Source organism: Egretta garzetta, unplaced genomic scaffold, assembly GCF_000687185.1.
Source record: "Egretta garzetta isolate BGI_Z169 unplaced genomic scaffold, ASM68718v1 scaffold467, whole genome shotgun sequence".
Lineage (NCBI taxonomy): Eukaryota > Metazoa > Chordata > Aves > Pelecaniformes > Ardeidae > Egretta > Egretta garzetta.
Genome location: NW_009260196.1, coordinates 2552782 through 2576280, shown reverse-complemented (window position 1 = coordinate 2576280; position 23499 = coordinate 2552782). Strand labels below are relative to the sequence as shown.

The 23499-nt window shown below is 40.3% G+C and overlaps 1 protein-coding gene across 1 annotated transcript in view; it reads right to left on the bottom strand.

Moving 5' to 3' along the window:
• Positions 1-789: 789 nt before the first annotated feature.
• Positions 790-23499, bottom strand: part of ANXA5 (annexin A5) — a 33157-nt gene continuing 10447 nt past the window's right edge. The window contains exons 3-13 of the mRNA XM_009642246.2: positions 16219-16303; positions 15026-15120; positions 14124-14237; positions 11545-11635; positions 10505-10584; positions 9987-10043; positions 6903-6996; positions 5238-5333; positions 4637-4695; positions 2393-2515; positions 790-1304 (exon numbers count right to left, since the gene is read on the bottom strand). Coding sequence (XP_009640541.1) covers positions 1242-1304; positions 2393-2515; positions 4637-4695; positions 5238-5333; positions 6903-6996; positions 9987-10043; positions 10505-10584; positions 11545-11635; positions 14124-14237; positions 15026-15120; positions 16219-16303 — 957 coding nt within the window. The 3' untranslated portion in view covers positions 790-1241. The remainder of the gene's footprint in view (positions 1305-2392; positions 2516-4636; positions 4696-5237; positions 5334-6902; positions 6997-9986; positions 10044-10504; positions 10585-11544; positions 11636-14123; positions 14238-15025; positions 15121-16218; positions 16304-23499) is intronic.

The following is a 23499-nucleotide window of genomic DNA, read 5'->3' as shown; positions in this document are numbered from 1 at the left end:
AAAGTTAAAACTTCACATTTATTCAACAGAACAGTTTTAAAGCCCTTAATAATCTGTGAAGAATCAATTTCAACAGGACTATTAAAATGTGCAGTTTCTGCAGCTGACGTCTGTGACTAACTGATAAGCTAAGTTTAGAACCATGGTGTTTAGACCCTATGCATGAAACAGAAGTCTCTTTATTCTCCTTCACACATGTCAATTTAATTTTCAGAGCCAGTCATAAATGATAAACTAAGGCAGTGAATTTAAGGCAGCCTATATAACAGACTGGTGCGTCTCTCGCACTGTGCTTTGCTCCCTGCTAACCTGATAAGAGTGTGGTGCTGTAACCATCTTCTTTACACCCAAAATCCCTTAAATATGGATCACTGTCTTCCCATCTCTCCTTCACCTGCTTCCATCCCAGAAATCTTCCATTGGTCCTATAAGTGCAAGGTATCTGCACTTTGGCACTGTGCAAACAGCTCTCCTCCCTTCCCCCAGCTTTGGAGGAGAAGAAAAAGACAAAGCAGCACAAAATGAGAACACAATGCCCAGCAAGTACCAATAATTTGGTGTTCAAGTTATATTAAACAGCAGCATCACCAGATCACCCATGTACGAGATCAGACATCAAGACGTACCACTGCAAAACATCATATATACTTAGAAGCCTGCATAATAGTAGGAAAAATATACCAACAGTTTGAAGCAGTGTAATCATATGAAAGGGAAAATAGATCTTTGCCCATTAAAAACCACATACAATTGCGCTGAGGGGGAAAAAATTTATTGGTCCTTTAGATTTCCAATGATTGCTTGTATTATGTTCAAATTCATTCAAATATTACATACAAAGGATATCTTTTCTTCATTTGCAATGTTAGAGCTAGCTTAACATTCAATGGAAATGTAAGGAATAAAAGCAAAAAAAGATAATCTTCAAATTATTAGTGAAATACATGATTTTTTCTTTTTCCTATTTCAGCAAAACACTTGCAAAGAACTGGGTTCTGTACTCAGTACCCATCTTCCATGAAGACAACCCTTGCATACTCACAGAAGGCACTTGGAATTCCTGGAAGTTGGGATGTCAGAAAGAGGAGGGATCAGCTATCACTTGGATAACAATATGCTTGTTTTTAATAAGTGCGATACTAGTATAAATTCAAACAGCCATGAAGCATCAAGATACAAAACTTAGCTAGACATGCTAACTAAAGGGCTGCAAAGCTGGAGTACAAATCCTTCGTGTCACATTACTCATCATCTCCACCACAGAGGAGCAGGAGTGCTTTCCTGTAGTCCCCAGATGTATCTTTCTGTTAATATAACAGACCAGTCACCATGAGTCACAACCACAGCAGCCAAGGACTCCTCCAACAGATTATACATTTGTCCCACCCACAGGAAATCCACTTGGATGACTCTCCACACAGGAATGAAACAAGGAAATTCTCTGTCCCTTATGTTAGAGCTATATTTACACAGACAGACTTTCAGAAACAAAAAAACTCCGAAAGCTTTACTAGAACTGAGCTACCCATCACACATTGATTAAGTCCAAAGAGAGAAGCCCAAATCAGCACCAAAAGCGACCACCTTTAAATGTGCAAAGCACGCCTACTGTCACTTAGGAAGGCCCCAGCCCTGCTCCCTGTAATTAATGAGCAGCTCTGCTACTAATTCCACAGGACAGCTATACGGGCCCGACTGACATTGTCAAAACAACTCCACCCAGCCTAATTAAGAGAGCATAATGTCAGGAATGATAATAGAAAACCATAAAAAGCAAGATTTAAAAATAAAATACCCCAAAAAAATTCCTAGGAAAAAAAGCATTTTGACTTCAACTTTGCAGCAACAGCTGGCTCTGGATTTCTTGCTGGTTCTTTCCCTTCCTGTTCCTTCCCATCCACTCAAAGGAGATTATGATTCAGACTGATTCCACAGTGAAATGCTTTCCACTTTGAAATGGTGCAAAAGGTTCCACACCACAATCCAAGATTTAAATTTCAGTCTCATGATAATTCAGGCTCCCAACCCCAATATTATTCCTCTGGAGCCAGCACCCTCTCTGAAGCACTGAAAATCAGAAGGAACCCAGACAAGAAAAAGGAAATGAAGCAGTAGCTAAAAATGGTGTATGAGTAATCATAATTTCAGAAAACCACATCTGTTCTCCTAGTGAACACTGGAAAGAAACCTTTAGCTTTTCATAGTAAGTGTTCCCCCACTTAAATGACATGATGTGGTACTTCACAAAAGTGCAGACCAACAGCCACTGCTCTCAGAGTGCACTGTGTTGTCCAGCTCTACTCACATCTGCCCCCTCCCACAAAAATAAACAGCGGAAACAGTGACATCTCAATCACCCCCGTTTCCCCTGACAACAGAACAGTAATTTTACCTGAATCATTTGATGCAATGATTTTGCAAAATTCTTTCTGAACTCTTGTCTAATATCCAACAGATCAATTTCACTTCTTGAAACCATGACTCTGATCAGGGTATCATCATCAGTGCCAGCCCCCTAAAGAGAAAAGTTTAAATAACAACATTAAAATATGAGTTTGTTCTGGACAGATGCTGTAGCAAAACAACAAATACAACCAACCAGAGCACAACATAAAAGCACCAAGTGCAATAAGGGGTGTCTCAACACACTCCTGCACTACATTTCTACTCCAAAACAGAGACTATTTGGGACAGTATCACAAGACATTCAGACTGCAACGTGGAGAACAGAGAATTGACCATGCAAGGTGCTCTAATCCCTGGACTTCTATGAAGTTCCATATGGTCAGACCTCTTATTTCATGTTTCACCTCAGAGGCTTCAACCATGAATGCCCGTACAAATTTAAAAGAATCCCGTTCCAAGATTACACAGTAGCATATCTGATCACCACGATCAGAATCACACGCAAATCACCCTTTCAATGTAGTTTTGAGACTACAGACTTGCAGTCAGTTCTGGAACTGGGTACCTAAATCCTAACAAAGACAAATACAAAGCTTGTAACATTGTACAGCAAGACACAGGCAGAACAACTCATTCCACAAGTTATCCAGCTCTTTATTATGAACTTCGGAAACCTTTTCCAGCCACACGAACATTCTCTACTCTTTTACTCATCTTCATTGCTTTAAACATTTTAAGTTCCTGTGCTGGGTGGCTGTGCCAGACTAACACCCTGGCCCCTCCTGCTCAGACAAGTCAGACTCCACACAAGCTGAAGCAATACAAATTTTCACGTGCTGACCTGCTAATGCACCTCAAGGAAGGACTTGGCAGTGCCCCCACGATCATCTTCAGCCTAACGTCCAGGGTCACTCAATCCTTCGACTGGCTGTAATATCCTTGGATTACATCTAAAAACGCCCTAAAGCTGCTCAAAAGTTATGCCATGAGTCCGGTGGTTTCTGAATAGGATTTGACATTAGAATCTGGTAAAAACCAGGCTTTGCCGCAACTAATCATGAAAGCAAACTCTGTGCATCATAGAACTTTGTCATTCCAAAGTGATTAATCAGCATTACAAACTCTTCTGCCAAAGTAATAAATGGTGACCTTTCTTATCTGAAGTGCTTAATTTTTTTTTTATATTAAAACATAATCGGGGATCTCACCAGCAGACATTAATCAGGCCCCTTGTAATAGAAATGTAAAAGATTCTAAAATCTACAGGAAAAAGTTTTCTATTGCATTCTTTAAAAAATAAAAATTAGTAAATGGGTAAATAAGAAAAAAAGCCATCATTCTCATACAGCTCTTGGCATACTGGTATAGTATTTTATATTTTCTACCTGAACCTTATTTTACATTGATGTATATAAAAGCAGTAAAGCAGCTTTTAAAAAATAAGCTATCATTTCATCTCTTTTCACTAATTCTCATGCTTACACCTCATCAACACAACCATCTGACGACAAACCTACTTCAGTGCTTTTCAGCAAGGGGAAGGGAGGAATTCTTCCGGGAAGCTGGTAACTTACCTGAAAACAATAGGCTACCTATCTCAGTTTTAATTCATATTAGCCACTGAGTTAAAAATACGTTTTCCCATCCAAGGGAAGGTGAAGCCAACAGAAACACAGCTGTGTCGCTGATAGGATTCCCCTGCAGAATCTTTTTGAGCTGTTTATGCCTGTCTCCTTTTTCTCTGACAAGTTTCTTTTCCTTCTCAAAATGGGACGGACAGTCATCAAAACGTGTTTCAAAGCTAACTACGCTTTCAGTCTGTAAATACTCATCTCCAAAACAAAGAGCACTAAATTTGCACAATCTGCAATTCAGTTTTGAGTCACCTTTACTTGCTCAATATATCCACCACCTAAAGACACTGTAATCTTTATTTAGCTCAAAGTGCCCAGTTGGTCTAGCCAGATGTTTTCCAATGAAACAAGATCAAATCCAAAACCAGCTCTGAGACTGGTGTTTCCTGTAGGAGATTTATGGTCTGACAAACTCGAAGTAAAGCTTATGAATCGTTTGTATCTCTCCCAGATCTGCATTCCCCAAACCTTTTGCAGATGCTGAGTGATACAGTAACCTGTTGGCATTTGCAGTGAAAGGAGAAATGAAGAACCAAAAGGGAGAGGAATTGTAGCTGGGGGAGAAGGAAAATGACGTATGGAAAACATGGACATACCTTCATGGAATAATATAGAGTCTCAGCAAAATAGGCAGGCACGCTTCGGATGCATTTCACTGAAAAAAGGCAAAAGATTAAATTACTGATTGTTATACAATATGGGACAATCTTTCACTGTCAAGACAAGGTGCATGTTACTGGATCATTCTCTCCAGTGTGGACAATTAAATATACTGCTGCCAGCTAGTCTGTACCTCTGCTACAACTCTTTCAGTTCCAGGAGTTAGAATGCACCATACATTTCTAATAGGAGAGACCTTGCTAGTCAAATTCTACTCCCAGTTACAAACCTACTATGACGTTGGCCTAAATGAGATGTCAGGAATACAAACAAAGGCAGAGTTTTGTCTCACTTTGACAGAGGTGCATGTGACCGAACAGAATCCAGTTCACCACCACCCCCTGCCCCACTTGCCCCAACCCCCCTATCTATTAAAGGAAGAATAAAGGCCTATTCTCTAAAGACAAAAATAGATGCCAGGTGATTAACTTTAAAAGGGAACCATGTTTTCATGCCACTTCCTATAACAACTGCAATTTAAGGAGGCCTGGGAGTAAACGAAGAAGGCCAGTTCTAGATCAATTAAGACTTAATTACCAACTGCCAAAAGCAGCTTCTCCAAATCGCCAGAGGTTTCACGGTCAATGGTCTCTTCAATTTGAAAGCCGGAAATAGTCATGTATTTGTCAAACACTGCAAAACAGAAAGGGTGCTTAGTCACGAGTCTAGGCAGCATTTCTTCCAGTATCTTCCTCAGTACAGGTTAATGCCATCTGTATCTCATTACCCACACTTCAAATGCTACCGTCCATTCATTTTTCCCATTTAAATACCTATTTCCTACCAGACTGCGACTATGCAACACATTCCTGTATCTGGGGAGGAACAATCCCAGGCACCAGTACACACTGGGGGTCAACCAGTTGGAAACCAGCTTTGCAGAAACAGAGCTGAGGCTCCTAGTGGACACCAGGTTGAACATGAGGCAGCACAATGCCCTTGTTTAGCCTGGAGAAAAGGAGTCTGAGGGGAGACCTTATCGTTCTCTACAACTACCCAAAAGGAGGTTTGTAACGAGGTGGGTGTCGGTCTCTTCTCCCCAGTAACAAGTGACAGGACAAGAGCCAAAGGGCACAGGAGGTTCTGTCTGAACAACAGGAAAGGAAAACACTTTTTCCTGTGCAGGTGACTTGGTACTGACACAGGTTGCCCAGGGAAGTTGTGGAGTCCTTGGAGATATGCAAAAGCCATCTCTCTACACAGTGCTGGGCAGCCTGCTCTAGGTAGTCCTGCTCAAGCAGGGTTGAACAAGATGACCTCCAGAGGTCCCTTCCAACCTCAACCATTCTGTGATTCTGTGAACACATCCAGTGAAAGGGCACAGGGAGAAGAGGGAAAGGGAAAGAAGGGAAATCTTAGGAAACAATAAGCGTTTTTCCAGGGTGCAGCTATCATTTAGCCTGAATCCAAGACCTTGTCTACACTGGGCTACTGCATCAAATTGACTTCACACAAACAAGCTGGCCTATTGGCAGTCTATTCAAGTCTGTGTTCATGAATACTCATAAGACCTGAATTTTCTATGAAATCTTACATTTCTATCATGCTAAGTACACATCAGGTGCATCAAAACAAACTTTAGGATTGCTTTAATGCAAATAATGGTAAAAAATAGACAGTAAAATCACAAATCAAACTACCTTTGAAAATCCAAATGAATCCAGAGATTCAAAAAGGAAAACAAAAAGATTGGAGAACCAAAGCAAAACTTACTGTTCATTATTTCCAATAGCCTAAACAGCTTGGTAAAACACACTTATGAATGGGTAAGGAGCGGGGAAAAAAAATACTGTCTTTTTATGAACAGCTAATAAAGTATGAGCCTATAAAAGGGTTGATCTTTTCAGGGCTGGATCTTCATCAGATGATGATGACTCATAACAGACTCTCAGCATCACTTCTACTACCAAGACCTCTTTCAAAAGGGAAAAAACAATAAGAAGCATCCAGAAAGAAACACCCCAGCTGTCCTTCAGACCTATTGCATCACCCCTTCAAGCACAAGATCACCACTGCTAGGGAGGAACTGAATTACGTGAAACAAAATTAAATGTATTAAGTAGAGAAAAGAGGGTTATTAAAGATGTCTGGGATTGACAAATGCAGTACCAGAAACAACTCTTCTACCATTTCTACCACCAGCTGGGTATCACTGAGTCTTCAGGCAGAAGTTTTAAAGCATACATGAACCACACCACCTACCCCTCCTTAAATGGGAAACGCTTCGGGTTCCCAAGATGGTGATGAACTTTTCTTCATCTGTTCCCCATTTCAGCTCCCCAGCTCTAAACAAAACCTGTTGTAAATTCAAGAGATCAAAACAATAGCATTTGTTATGTGTCCACACACCCTGTTGCAAGACCCCATTTATGTCACTCTAAGGAGCATTAAACTTACTAACAAGCTATAGCTGGAGGGAAAAAATGAAAGAAAATTGCCAAGTACTGAACTGACTTTAGAAAGAAATAAATGATAAATTTGAAAATCAACTGTGAAAGCATTTACATGAGTAATACTGCTTAAGGCCCTAAAATTGACTGTCGCTTTCATATGCCTGAAGTTTTCCAAAACTGTGATAATACAGGAGATAAAAATCCATTCCCAATACTGTTTTTTTGGGGTTGCTTTGGGTTTTTTTTTTTTTATCTTCCCCTTTTTCAAATCAGACTAGCAAAACTTTATTACATGATGACTCATATCAATAGGACAACCATGCTAACTTGGCCCAGGAAGAATTTTTCAAAAAGGAGGGGAAGATGGATTTAGAAGCTCTCAGAAACAGGATTTGTGGGCTGCTAAATTCTTAGCCACATGAAACCACACCAGTATTTTAATCGTTTTAGCACATTCATTGCTCTTCAGGAAAGTCTTTCATCAATGCAGACAATGACCAGGCCATTAGCAGCATTTAGGAAAGTAAAGCACTTCTAGAAGTTGGAATAAGCAAGGCAGGGGTAGGGGGAGAAGAGGGAGAAAGAAAGAAAAAAGAAATTCACACAATGAAATCAGTTGTATTTCCTAACACTCAAGTTTTTTTCCAAATTGTGTGCTAAATACAATGTGAGGAGAAAGGTTTGTATGTATCATAGTACATAGTATTTTTTCTCCCTCCTCAGTGAGCAGAGGACAAGCCAACAGGTTGCCACTTACATTCAAGGTAATCAAATATTTCTTAGAAAAATCCCCACAACCAAATCTGCTGCATAGCAATGCTGTTGGCCATCTGTCTGTCCACATTGTAAAACCTGAATGGGGTGTTATGAATTTCCCATTTATGTTTGCCCCATAATCCTATTCAAAATACATTTGTGACTGCTGCATGCTCTTTTTAATGTTAACGGTACAGAGTACAAAAGAATGTGGAGGGGAAAGCTACTAAGGCATTGCAAGGATATTTATTTCAAATAATATATGCTAAACTCTTCAAATGAGTACCAGCACTCGCCATCCAGTAGCAGATGTGAAATCCCAGCACAGCATTTAGAAACACCAGGAATGCATTTCTTTAAGAAATACTAGAAGTTGTGAATGGCATTTTATATGACCTCTAAGTTTTTACCTGCCTTGCTGCTGTTCAACCTCCAAAATGTACGTCAATTGCACAACTTTAAAAAAAAAAGTGATATTCACAAAATCTCTTTCAAAAAGTTAAACTTTCTCCTTCAGGCATTCTCAGAAAAGTCTTGCAAGTTCCCTGCATATTCATACCATCTCATAGCATGAATGCCCAACTGCTTTGAAGTAATGTTTAAAAACCATAGACTAAAAAAAATTTTAAATCACCACTCTGCTGCTCTCTCATGTATCAAATCCTTCCCAGAATATCATATTAATCAAGAGAAACATTGGGAAGCCAAAAATAGTTGTACATTTGCACAGTCACCTACCTCATTTCTGACCATCTGTACCTGACAATAATAATTAGCAAATTCTCTGAATCTGTTCCAGCTATGTTAGAGGTTGAATGTAAAGATATCAATAAAGAGAAATGTGACAGAACACTTCTCTGTTTGGGTCCCAGCTCAAGCCAAATGTACATAACAAACCACAGAGACCATTTAGAAAAGCCAGGGCTTTTTCTACTTTTAGGTATCGTGCCTTCTAAATTTAGATGCTTGTTTAAAACCAATTAGAGAGGCCAAAGGAATCTACCTACCAAGGCCTGTGGTTCATGGGTTTCCTCAATTACATAAGCCGAGCTAAAGGCAAGACTGACAAGATTTCATGTAATGGTCTAATTTATGATTTGAACATTTGCCTCACTAATTTTCAAGCTCTGGTTTCCACAAGATTAATTTCAATAGCAGGAGAACAATGCTTTCTGAATTTACATAACAAAGGATAGGCCTGTGCCAAGAAAATACATTTTGCCAGTCTCTCCATCTTGCCCTGCTACCAGGAGAATGTTTTATTGTTCTGGTATTCTACTTCTCCTCCTTGTCACCTTGAACAAGCCACATATTTTCTTTAATCTCAACTGATAACTTATGAGAGGGCAATGTCTAGCCCTGAGTTATCTGAAACAACCGAGAAGAAACATGCATTAAATGAGTTCTGTAATCAAATTGCTGAAATATTGACCGTCACTACAACTAACAAAGCCAACAGCATCCCACAAGAGACTGCAGCAAGGATACCAGTTTATTGCTGGTATTCTTTTCCTGTCTAGAGCACAGGTTTAGTGATCAGTGACAACGTCTTGGACAACGCTTGCAAAGAGCAATACATGAGTCCCTAGAAACGCTTTAGAGGTAATTCTTACACTGTCATCTGGTTGTAGTAAAGCATAATATTTGGTATATTTTCTCTTTTAGTATTTCACCCTCTATGGTGTCATCCCTCACTAAATAGCATTAACATTTCACTACGACATGTATATGACGGTATGTAAGGAGTGAATTCAGAGAGAAGTTCGAGTCAGTTGTCAAAGAATGAACCATTAACTTCTCTGAGTTTTCCAGCAGTGGTTCTCTCAGCAACACAGCCTCAGCAAACATAACTCTCTCTTCCAGTGATCTGATCACTGTTCCATTCAGGCACCTCATTAAGTAAAAAGCAAAACAAGACATACTTTACATTGAAACACCAAAGTGCCAAAAATCTTGATCCCAATGTTTCGGGTTCTGAAACTTCTTTTGTCCAGAATGTATAAAAGCACAGGAAAATGTATTAAGAAACATACACAGAGAACCTTAACAATTTCTTTCTCACATTTGAATTCTAGCTGTATACTTTCTTTGCAAGATAACTTGTAGAAATGCCCCAAAACCCAAGCCATTCACCCACCTGAGCATCCTGCTCAACAAGACCCTCATCAACTCTGCCGTCAGGATCTCTATTTGCCTAAAGAGAATTTTTAAAAGGTGTTAAACTGAAGAATCAAAAGTTGTATCAGAAACCAACTTATCTGTCACACTGAGCCTGTAAGAATTACTACGACAAGTCAACCGCTAATGCATCGTCTCCAAAATCACCTTATTTTTCCCTTCTGCTTGCATGTGTCTATGAAATAAACATAATAATAAACATCCCTATTGCCTTCAAAACCCCATGTAGCAGGCATTCTGCTATACCTGTGAGCACAACAGAAGTTTTTCAATTCAGTGATGTGGAAATGACCCCTAACAGAGCTCAAGACTGACCCTGCAAGTCAGGGGAAGGGACTCTCTTTCAGAGCCAATCCTGCCCATCACCAGGTCTATCTAGAATCCCAGCTTAGTAAGCAGAAAGCGACAAGTGTACATCAGACAGGAAAACAAAGTGAAAAGTCATGCACACATGCCTGCACACAAAGAGATACTGACCTGCAGCAGGACCACCAGCAGTCTCTGAAAATAGCCTGACGTTTCTCCTGTGATCTTATCCTCCAAGTTGGCCTCATACTCTGCAAAAGAGCAATACCCATTCACCACCTTACAGACTTCCTCACTATTTTGAGGAGAAAGCAGGAAAAAGCAAAAAGTTGATTTGACTGACAGCTTGTAGCATCATTTATCAGAAACAGCTTGAAGAACTAGGATATATTCTGCTTTCACTTATAACCTAACATTATTGTAAAAGAGGTGAAAAGGTAGCATCTCACACCTAGATTCAGGAGCAGATTACTCAAAATATTTTGAAATATAAGGCGACATGCACAGATTCAGCTCTTTAAAGAACTAAAGAGCATACAGATCTGGAGTTATGCTAAAATGTGGCAGTCTCACAGCTGTACAGCAACTGTGAGCCCAGAAAGTCTAGTACTAATAAATTTTGCCCTTGGAGACTAAGTTTTGCCTCAAACTTTATTAAGACATGAGAATTTCTTGTGTGGCGAGAATCTGCACAGAGGTAAAAGAAATGTGTGGAATTAAACACTGCCTTAAAAAAAAACAAACAACCCCACAATCACAGGGTAAAAGCATGTACTCCTGTGGACAACCAAAAAGCTGCACCTGCTTTAGCGCAAATGCATTTGAACAGTAAGCTGAGCAAAAGGCAAAAAAATCACTTCTGGTTTTTGGTTTTTTTATGTGATAGCAGTTCTCTTATTTCCAATTACTAAAAATCCACTTTCAGTCAAGGGAATGAAAATAGGAGAAGGAAAGAAATGTATTTGAATGAATTCTAACTAAAAAGCACAAAACAGCATAACCTGCAGTCATGACCCCGAAATAAAAACTGTTTGTTTCCAATCCAAACTCTAGTTTCTTTCTATATAAAGTTTTGCAACACATCAGAATGAAATCCCACTTATGCGACACATCCATCAGTTCACAGATAGACCTTATTTGAAAGATGAGCTAAAACCATATTAAGAGAACTGAATGGAGACCTTAGAACTTGATTTTATACAGAACTTTACCTTGCAGATAAACCTGTTTAATATTCCGCACTTCTGCAGGTGTTCTGGAGGCAAGAATTTCAGTCAACACTTTCTCATTGGTTCCTGCTCCCTGCAGGGGTGCAAGTATAAATCAGTTGATGGAATAGCAAAAGGAAAATAAGAATTCCCTTTGACAATCAAAAGCAAGGATCAGCTTATATGTTTGGACCACATAAAGACAAATAATTTTCTTCTTTCTGGTATATTGTGGGGGTTTTGGAAAGAATTTCTTCCAGTTCTGGCTTGATTGTTTTCAAAACCAACCCAACACTTAATAAAGGCTCACTGCTGCAGGATTCAGATGGGCCCTTCTATGTCCAAGCACACCCAGATATGCCGCAGTTCTTCACTATTACAGTCAATGACATCAATGTGAGCAAATTAATACAGTAACAGTTTCAACCCTAGCTCTAGTTCATATGCTGTCTTCCAACTACTACATAGATAAACACAGAGCCACCCAGCAAAGATCTTTACCCTTTCTATTAATTGTGCTATGTTAAATCCACCCTCTCTTCCACTGCAAACACATTTTACAGAAGAACTGCTAACCCAGATAGTTTAAGCTGCTGCACTCTAATTACAGCAGGCACAACAGGCACTTTTACAAGGATAAAATTTACAAAAGCCAAGCCAATATCTTGTTTCCACAAGTCTGAGTCTACTTTGCCTGTAAGAATAAGCCATTGCTCTTTACGCTTCCAAAGGAGTCATTTCACAAAAGCAACACTGAAATGCAATACTGTGTATTTTTTGCTTCAGCGTGTTATTCACAACCTTTCCTGTAAGGCAAATTTGAACACTAACTGCCTACAAAGATATCCAACTGCATACAGAGATATCCAAAATACAAATCTACCAGGTTACATAGAATCATTTTCAAAATACAGATTGTTTCAAGAACGTGTACTCAGCAAGTGAGGCAGGCACAATTATATTAGTTCTAATCTAAGTAGCAGCAGTGAAAATTGATAGGACAACCTTCATGACAGACTTAGTGCTTTTAGCTGAGCTGTTCTCTTGCACTGAAGTCTCCGCTATCATGTCTTCTTTACCGTTGTTATTCACCTTAGCTGAACTGCAGCTAGTATCGACACCTTTTCCTGTGCAGACACAATCTCTGAAATCCTATGATGTTGTGTTTAATACAATTTTGTGACAAGAACAAAACCACTCTTGTTTCACTATCTCTATTTTCCCTCCTACACCCACCTGTTCTGTCACTTCCCTGTTAGTTTTTGACTCTTAAGTCAACAAGAGGAGCCTGGGAATACATTTTTTTCCTTTTAGTCAACAAGGCCTTTATCAGTTTTTTTGTCAGATGCCATCTCCCCTTCCCCCACTGCATAGAAAGACATTACAGAAAATTTCCAGGATTAAAGTTTCTGTTGTCTGAGATACTATTTGCTGGGTCGTGGGTTCATGAGCACTAGCCTGCACAGTTGACTAAAGCCTACATATTAACCAGTTGGTCATCAAGGATATTGGGAGTTTACATTTAAGTGTCACCCCACCAAGCACTACCTGACACTAGTCAAGTTCACATTTAAGTGTCACCCCACCAAGCACTACCTGACACTAGTCAAGTTCAATGTCCTCTACTTTAATCAACAGGTTCTGTGAATAATCCATGGACATCCAATTCCTGAATTTCTACAGGCTGATTATATCAGACAGGCACGATTGGGCTGGGGGGGGAATAGGACCACATGGAAGAAGACACACTAAAATATCTGCACATACAGTTGTAAACTGTTTGTTTAGCTGGCCTTCCCACAAAGGCACTAAATGCATTCAGCTAAAGAGAAATGTTAGGAAGGCAACACTGACAGGGCTAGCAACATTTCCTTCTGTATTACTGGAGGCAGCTTTTAGAACACATTCAGTAATACAGATAATGCCCACTCATAATTTTGGTGGACACCAGTTTACGCAAATACGCTAGCCCATCAATTTTGGAGTTGCACTGAAATCCATCGGGGCAAAACACTCACTAGCTTAAATAATAGTCAAGAAGAGACATACAAATAACATCACACTTCAGTGAAATGCCTTGAACTATTTTGCAGCCTATGCGTACAGCTGTATAGCTATAAAACCTAGGCTGCTCACAGCAGAAAAATCCAGTGTCCGCTGGACTTCAGCACTGCACTTTAGCAGCAAAAAGAATTTAAAAGCAACAGCACATCCACTCGTATTTAAATCAGAAGGAACAAGTCTTATACTATATGGATATTAATCTGCATCTACAGCAACACTGTTCTCTTAAGATTACATAGTTTTTCAGGAAAATAATTTCACATAAAACATTATACAGGCTAGATTTCTAAACTACCTCTAATGAGATGAATAAGAAACCAGGCCAATACCATGGCATTAGCAATAATAGCAGGTGTTAGCATAACATTCCTAATTTAAAAAAAAAAAAAAAAAAAAAGAAAAAAGGCTACTTCCTATTAGCATTCCCCTTACCAACCAAAAGTTCATTCCTAAAAAACTACAAAAGAAGAAGAAACATTTCATATTATGTATTAATTCCATTCCCTTACTCCTCTTACCTTGATGGCATGCTTCAGTGCATGAGCATCAAAAATAGCTGTTGGTCTCATCAAAGACACCATCAGTGTTTCAAATTTGCCAGTAAGTTCTGATTTCAGGTCATCTACAAGATCCTAATGCAGAACAAACAGTGCTGTAATGAACAAGGACTAACCAGTTTAAGTGGATGCGTGTGTGTCTGCAAGCTAGAAGACTCTGGAGACATCAAAAAGTGCAAGGGACAGTGCTCTTTTTGTTTTAATTGGTACCTGAACTGAAACAAATGTAGCCAAATAAGGCAGAAGGATACCTGGGTATTTGGAAACCTGAAACATGTTGTGATATTATTTTAAAAACCCTAGTTGTTCACTGCACTTGCTATTTGAAACAAAGGTTACATAGCCAAAATATTAAAGCATCCAACAATGCTGGAAGAAAGAAGGAAGCTGTCTTTGCTTTGAACTCACTGATGACTTTATCTGCCAATATATTTGGTTTTGTTCTGTCCTAGGGTATTAGGCTGCTTTGTTTCTGTCACATTTTCTAGCTCTAGAAAATTCTTTTCCTGCTCTCGCCTTACCTTGCAGACCTCACATCAAAATATTTGATAACTCTTTCCATACCAAGAATGAGGCCAGTACTAGAAACATACTAACAGGAAACCATAGGAGCTTTCACACAAAAAGAACCATCTAAGACATATTGGACTGAAATACAGAAAAATAAAGTAACTTCTTTGCGCTACCCTAAAAGTAATATTCTAAGGATATGGCAGAGTGGGGGAGAGAGGGAGTCAAAAGCAAAACTACATTTCCTTTGAAGGAACCTTTTACAGAGAGCATGATGAATGTGCCTCACAGTTTTAAGTAATCATCATAGGCCACATTCAGCTCATTTCTAGAGGTATTTTTCTTCTTCTCACCCTGCCAAATAAGGTTTTGAAGGCAGATGCAATTTCTTGGCGCTGAGCATTGTTTCTGCTGGTAAGGATCTTCAGAACAGTTTCTTCATCAGTCCCTGAAGACAGAAAGAGCAAAGAGTTACAAACACACTAAAAACCAAACAGCAGTGGCACCAACTCAAAAGGCAATGAAAGACGCTTTGAAAATAACAGTCTACTGATGAACAGCAGAAGCATTTAAATAACCAGTGTCACCAAACCCCAAGCTGAGCTGCCAGGTTTGGTGTACCACTGTTGCAAAAATATGGCTGGAGGACCTACCTGTTGTTTATTCTCCATCAGCGCTCTGTTCCAGACACTGCTCCCAGCACCCCAGGCATCAGCTATAACATTTAGCCACAGACTGTACTCTACAGAGGAGCCTTGCCTTTGGGCTCACCAAGGGATTTACTTCAAAATAAATAATCTGCCGACTCACAGGAAAGCTCGGTCAAGTAACACCAAACACCCCAGAGTACAGAAGTGCAGAGCTATTATCCATTTTATATACGATAGTTTGCAAGGTAGCCCTCACAGCACAGCATCTTACTAGCCCTACTGAATTTATCAATAGGCTGAGGGGTATCACATTGCCCTTCTTCCCTTCCTTCTGCTTCCTCCCGCAGGCAGCTTCAAAGGAAGTAGCAAATTAAGATTTGTTCTCACAGGGAAACTTTGGGGCAGAAAGCTACAGCGTGAGTTTACAGACCACTTGTTAGCCTACATTCATGCTGTGTGCTTGTATTCTTTGTTCTCAATAACTGTAATGTGCTTGCACAGTTCCAGACCAGGGGGGCTGTCACACATTTTCCAAGCACAGAGCTTCTACTATACTGTGGTCATAACTCTCCACAGTTACTGCCTGTAAATCCACAGTCTAGCTTACTGTGCGGTAAAACCCTGCGTGCAGAGAAGCCTGTGGAGTATCAATTTTTCACGCGGAATGTGCATACCACCTTCTTTTTTCCCTTACACTAACCTAAAAATAAACATCCTTGAGAGCTGCACAGTCAAAACCAGGACACGCCCAGACTCCTGCAGTCCCGGGGCTGTCATTACACAGCGTGTAGACACATGCCCTATCCTCATCTGCTAATATAAAAAAAACGAGTTCAGAAAGGATATTTTCTAAGGAGCGAGAGCCCTTTCCTTTTGGTAAAAGAAATTATTCTTACCCATTCCCTTCATGGCCTTACGAAGAGCTTCTGCATCAGCTCTGGCATCAAAAGGAGAGAAGGCCGTCACGGTGCCTCTTGTGTACTAGAGGGGAAAAAAAGGGGGGGGGGGTAGGAAAAATCGATGAAACAGAAGATGGCATCTTTCAGTTTTTCCACACATGAGCTCAGACTAAATTTGAATCCACAATCCAAAACATGATAGCATTTTTCTTGCAATTGTCTGACTAAATAACAGTCTGTGGGTATCTAACCACAAATCTCACTCAGAAGGTACTACTACAATTTGACTCAGCAGTACACCAGCTAAGTTCAGGTATATTTACATAATGGTAGTTTGCAGGATTGGTATTTACAATACTGGGGCCTGAATGCAGGAAAATGACGAAGAAATTATCATTTGTTACAGTAATTGCAGAAATTAATTGCACAAATCACATACGCTAGAAAAGCTGCACAAAGATCCAAGACACATTTGGAAATAAGAACCTCCTCTGCTCAAGAAAAACCTACTGGAGCTCTCAACCAGTATCACACTGATTTTTTCCAACACATTGCAAATGAGACCTACTGAACCCTGCAATGGCCTTCGATTTTTCATCATGTTTCTTTTGGCATAAGCAACTTTTTACTCAAGTGATTCAGCTACATTTCTCATAGTAGTTTACAGCTAAAAAGAAGTAACAGTTCAAATATAAGGATATAAGAGCAGCCTGTCCAAACAAAAATAATTTCACTAGGTTTCCATGGAATGTGGCTCTTCAGGGACCTTGTCTTTGGGTCAAACACAAAAGGATAGTCATCGCACTTATGGAAAAGTCTTGGTTTTATTTAAACACGACAGTTCAAGAACCTATATATATGTACATAGCACAGTAGTTAATTTATAAACTGTAAGAGTCAAGCAATGGTCAAAAGAGGAAACAGCTGGGTTTTGGGAACAGGGAGGTTTTTCTAAGAGCTGAAAAAGGGAAATTCTTGCAAGCATCACTGTACAAAAGTAGTAATCAGTACAGGCAGGGCATTTTTCCACTGTCAAGAAAGAGCATGAAAGGAAGCGCCAAGACACCTACTGAGACTGGCACCAGATTATTTCACAGGCAGCACAGCCATCTGGCCTCTGTGATACAGCCTTTCCCTCAAGTTAGCAATTTCAGCCACACAGTACTTTGGTTTCCAGTGAATGTACTCATCCAAGAAAGGTCAGCCAGGAGAGCACAGAGAGAAAAGAGCTGGAGAGCACTAACCAGAAACTGCCCTGAAGCACTGCTACCTCTCAGGCCACCAGTGTGCTATTGCCACCAGAGCCTCTCTGCCCCTCCCAGCAGTAAGGAGCTCTGTTTACTTCCATGAGATCTCAGCAAATCAGAACACAACGTATCATGGTGTTTAATGGCAATAACAAGCTTCTTTCTCGTAGATACTTTCCAATATCCAGCACACTTCAGAGGCATGACAATTCCCCTGAGGCATTCTGCTTTTCCCATTACAAACAAGTTTTTAGGCAGTAACTTCAAATTTAGGCACAGCAATGTGCACTTAGTGTCATTTTCCTAGCTAATTCCAAAGGCTATCATGAGAAAGTCTCAGGGAATTGGGACTCTCTTTTATAAATCAAATTTAATTTGGTAACACAGATAAAGACAGAAGAGGCTCTGGTTTCCTCCTCCCTTATTACCAGGCCAGCCAGCATGGGATTATTTAAAACTGTATTTCCTGCTGGTTTGTTTCTTATCATCTTAATATAACTAATACTAATAATACAGAACTACCACAATTCTCTTTTGGACATGACCAATGGTCAACAGGTCTCAGAGGAAACGGTTACTGATTTTTAAATTAAAGTTTTTCTTTGCTTATCTTGTTATAAGCAAGTGGAATTCTCCTTCACAATTCCTAAGTCTTGTGACAACGGCCCAACATTCCTCTGTGGCTGGTTTAGACACACATATGTGTGAACGCTAAATGCTAGATTAAATCTGTCTTGGCACCATCCTTCTCATTTTTGTTAACTAAGAATCCTTCCATAACTCTTTTCCAAAGCACAGTGTGGAAAGGCTCAACATACACTAAGCTTGATGAGTTACTGAAATTCTTTTGGTGCAGCTCTAGTCTGAAAGTTTTCTTGGTGTCTGGGCACCATTTTCATTCCAGGCATTTCCTTCTGATGCACAGCATTTATTGGACGTTGGCTACCTACCTGCCACAATCACCCTTGATCAGTACTTGAGCTGCACCTAGCTTGCAAACCAGAAATATTGCTGCAGCTCTGCCATCCAGCATAATAAAAATCCACGTTACCTGGGTGCCACAAAGATGGCAGCTATAATGGCAAAAGCTCCAGCTACACCTGCTGCCCTGGAAACTCTATGTTGGTGCAAATAGAGCACAAGCACAGCAGGGGCTGTTAGCATAAGACAAACTTGGATACAGCTTTGCAGGCCCAAGGCCAACTGCCTTCACCTGTGGGCAGATGCGACACTGACAACAGTTGGCCCATCACTGGGAAGTGTCAAGCCATCCCTAACTTTCACGTCAGAAACCTCTCACATAGCTTTTTAGGGGACTGCTGTGTGGCCCAGTCAGGTATTTCCAGTCAGAGGAAATACTCAGGCACACCATGTTCAACAACCACAAAGCCATCTAAAACACCCCACTGCCCAGATGCACCCTTATTAGTCATTCCAGTCCCCATTTCTCATTTACAAATTCAATGGACAACAGCAGAAAGCTCTGCAGTGGTAACAAACTCTGTCCACAGAGGGAAGAGCCACCTCCTCCTTCCCAAACATGGCATCTTTTGGCCAGAAAAGAAAGGAGAGGGCAAGCACCTGTTCTAAACCACCACCACTGCCTGAACCACTGAAGTCAACTTTCAGTCATGGAGAATCTGAAAGAGAAGCTATGAACCAGACATTTCTAACAAAATAATGCATCCATACAAGACAGTTTCTGACAAAAGCCAGACACTCATTTACCATTTCAGCTACAACTCAGCTACAGTCTCAACATGGAGTTTAAACTTCATCAAAACAAACTCCTCCTTGCAGATGGATCACAGCATCACAACTGCTACGCCATCCTGACCTAGTATGAAAAATGGTGAACTGAAAGACAACTATTTAAAATTTATTTACAAACTCCTTAACTTTTTATAGAGGTAAATAAATTATCTTATTTCTACTATCTCTAAGAATGTTTTTTGCCATTTATGCAAACAGATACACAATAACACTACAGCCTCATATGTCATTTTTATTTTGGTTAGTAAGTTTCCCACCCAGTAGAACTCAAAGCACGTCAATGGAAAGGAGAACACCAGTAGTCTTTGATACAAATCCTTTTGTAATCTGGAGTGATCCCTTACTAAATAGCAACACCCTACACCAGGCAGTAAAATATAAGGAGCAGCACAACACACAAGACCTCAACAGAAAGAAATATCACAAGATTGTAACATCCAAAACCTACCCAACATTCTTTTCTTTCCACATTCCCCAATACACTGACTGTTGTTAGGCAATCGTGTGTAGTGCAAGGGCAATTTGTGATTACACACTAGAAATAAACAGCAGCTTCCATTCTCTCCAAACACCTAGCAAGGAGACCACTGAAGCCCCTAGATACACAAAACTAGCAGGAAGAAGAAGACAGACAGCAGGAAAAAAAAAAAAAAAAAAAAAAGAAAAAACCAAACCAAAAAAATACTTCAAAGCAAGAGATGACCTCGCTTTTAGAATTTATGCCCCTCCAAATGAGGAAATTTATGCTCTTTGTAATTTTGGGGTTTTTTTACTCTGCTCTAGCAAAAGTTTGCAGAAGAACATACAATCTCGTCAGGGGAGATGTTTCTAACCAGCACCTCAGAGCTATGTTAACATCTCCCAAGAGACAACTTTGGCTTCATAATTATGTCATGTGGCCACATATCCTGGCAACAGCATTATCTGCAAGATCAACAATAGCCACTTAATGAGATATCTTTTAATTTTTCCCACCAAGAACACAAAAAATTTTCCACCCACAAGATCCCTTGTTTAGCCACTGTTCAATACAAAGCATTCGTTATCAGCAAACAAAAGACCATACTTGAGCTGATTCAGATGTCTTCCTGGCTTACCCTTATTCTGTACCCACTCACAGCAAGTTCTTACTGGCCAGATTTCCCACAGATGAGGAGCCACCCTTTGTGCTCTGCAGCCACAAAAGGAGGGTCTCATCAATTTGCCAGTGGAAAGCCCCATGTCTAGTGCAGAAAAGGTGGTATGTGACTTTTTTAAAGCAGCCATCTTTTTACAAGATGGCACAGGAAAACTATGGAGTGGTAAGAACGGAAGTGGAGAATGTTTTCCAGCACACAGGTTGACAAACAGAGAAGGGATGCTATTTTCAGAAAACAGAAGAGAGCCCAGAAGGTCACGTGCTAGAATACGTGAAAGACTGCCTTAAGATTTCTTACACAAGAATAGACATCTTGCAGATAAAGCACGACACAGTGTTCACCAGTAAATCAAAAGCCTTTACAGCTATTGGAAGACCACACAGAGATCCCAGGTCAAATTGTGCTTTAAAACAAACATTGTGTAAGAAATATATTATTATTACATCCTTACCAAAATTTTAAGGTCAGTAGGATGTAAATTACCTTGGGAATGAGTGAATATAGGCACACAGCTGATGCAAATGCACCACTATAAAGAAGCCTCTACAAAACACCTCTCTAAGTTTAGTAATGCTTCAGATTGTCCACTTAAATGGAAGGAGTTAAGCTCTGGTCAGCAGACTATATTCACATCTGCCCCACTAAATTTAAACTCCTGACAAAAACCAGAATTACACAACATCTGCAATGAACTCTGAGTCAGTACACCATGGAGATACCAAAGATAGGGAGGAGAAAGGAAAAAAAAGGAAAGAGGGGGTGGGAGAGAGGGAGAAGGACGTTTGCAAAAACACTCTACAAACCTGTCCTCACAAGTAACCTCGACAAAGCCAAGAGATGCTTAGGACCCAATTCTGAAAAAGTGTTTGTACTTTGGAATGTGAGATGTAAACCTCTGAAGTGCTACTGGAGTTGGCGCTGCTATTCCTGTGCTCCAAGTCACACGTGCACATGGGCAGAACAGGAACTCCAGATACAGCGCACAGCAGCCACACCTTCACCAGCAGCAAGCAATCCTTCCCTGGCAGTTTTCAAATGGATACACAAAATACTCCCAACTTCACATTCAGGGAAAAATTTTGGAGTAACAGACTAAAACAGATCAGTCCACAGCATGCAAACAGAAAATGTTCTTCTTGCTTTCTTTCCAGATTTCTGAATTAGTAAACACGGGGTAGCGTTTCCAAGGCAGCTTGTTCATCGAACAGGAAGAGATCGTACCACGTGCACCTATGCATTAACAAAGACGACTACACACACAGATGCATGAGAAAAGGCAGCTTGTTAGGACAGCAGCACTCCTCCAAAAAAAGCAGATAAACACAGGCATGGAGGGACCAGTTTGCACAGCACATCATGGTGTGCTGTATTTTTCCCACAAAATGAATGAACCTTTTTGTCCTGGATATGGAACACACAAGATCCCTCAGGTCTTTAGCGGGGGGGGGGGGAATCTTCCCATAACTGAGCAAAAATAAATACTTCAGTGACTAAGACTCCAAAAATAACTTACCTTCTTCAAAGGTTTTATTCTTCAGTGATGTATCTAGACTAAATTGGACTTCAGTACACTGTGCTGTGCAGCCTCTGTGAGCTCTGAACCTTTAGTTGTACGTATAACTAACTACTGTCAATTGACACTCGACATTTCATGTCTGATAGGCATTTTCATTTCTTACCATCACTTCATGGTGCAACAAGATTTAGGAGACACCACTGCTGTGAGGAGCAGAGCTTACTCCTCAACTTTTTTATTGTAAAACGAATTTCAGGCTACAAAGCTTTAACACTCCCAGTCTTCCATGGCTGCGTAATTGCATGGGCAAAAAACACTACTGAAGCGGAAAGCAGCCCTCTGAACGTGGAAATCAGAGGACAAGGCCTACCTGGTACAAGATCTCATTGTTCCAATGACTTCAGCCTACCACCATCCACCACAGTTAGTAACCCAGCCCCAAGTGTTACCTCAGGCAATAGAAAACTCTACTGCGTGAAAACAAGAAGTAACTGGTTTGCACTAGTGAAGAATGAAATACTCCTTTTACAAAGATCAAGAATTAAAGTTTGTGTCTCTGTGGAACAGACAAGAGAATTGCAAATTTCCATGCTTTTACTAAAAAGAAGTTACTCTTAAGCCTATAAGCAATGCTACACGTACCGTAATAAAAGGCTGTTCAGGTAGATCTGTGTGGTCAGGTTGCCCTGCACTGGCATGGGAGGGGTCCCTGTTTTCCTAAGATGCATTCTACAAACCAGGCTTGATGTTTAAAGAAAGAAAAAAACCCTTCTTTGTCCCTCAGAAAAACCTCCAAAACTTTAAGGATTTAGTGGAATACTACTTTTTTTTTTTTTTTTTTTTTACATTGAAGTACCCTTTCTTTCTTTCAAAACTAAATCCAGACAGAACACTATTAAATATTCACAGGAGTATTAAAACACCACTAATCAGTCCACTCCCTGAGTTAAAATAATGAAATTACTACTACATTACTGTGCAATTACCCTGACCTTTGTGAGGACACTCCTACAACTTGATGGCTTTCACTTCCTACAGCACTACAAAACCCATAAATATGCCATTTTACTCTTATTTTACTTCCCAGAGCACATGCATTTGATGCAACTATAGAAACAAATACTGGAATCCACCCCGTTTTCCAAGCCTTCATCTGGGCTCAAATGTAACAGCAGCAACAAGGGCTACAAAGGGTAAAAAAACCATCCAAAAAACCCCATCAGACTGTGCAATAGCCGCAAAGCTTCCAGAAAAATTAAGTTAGATAGTTAGGTATGGGAAAGCTGGGAAAGGGAGTACCCAGCCCGAGCCTCCACGGGGCACAGCCACGGCGGTAGTTTTTTTTCTCCTTCCTCCTCCAGTGGAAAAAGCCTCCACCCAGGCATAGTATAAACACAGGGTACCGAAAACTTGGCTGAATTAGTGGAAACTAGCGGAAAAAAAAAAGTTGTGCCTGACGTGCGCCTCACATGATCAGCTGCTTTCCCCGTCCCCCTCCCCTCCGGGTCTCCCCAGGCTTGGAAATGGGATGATTTAAGGGAGACGGAAAAATACATGGGTGAGGGGTAACAGTAAGGAGACGGATAGGGCGAGGATATCCGGG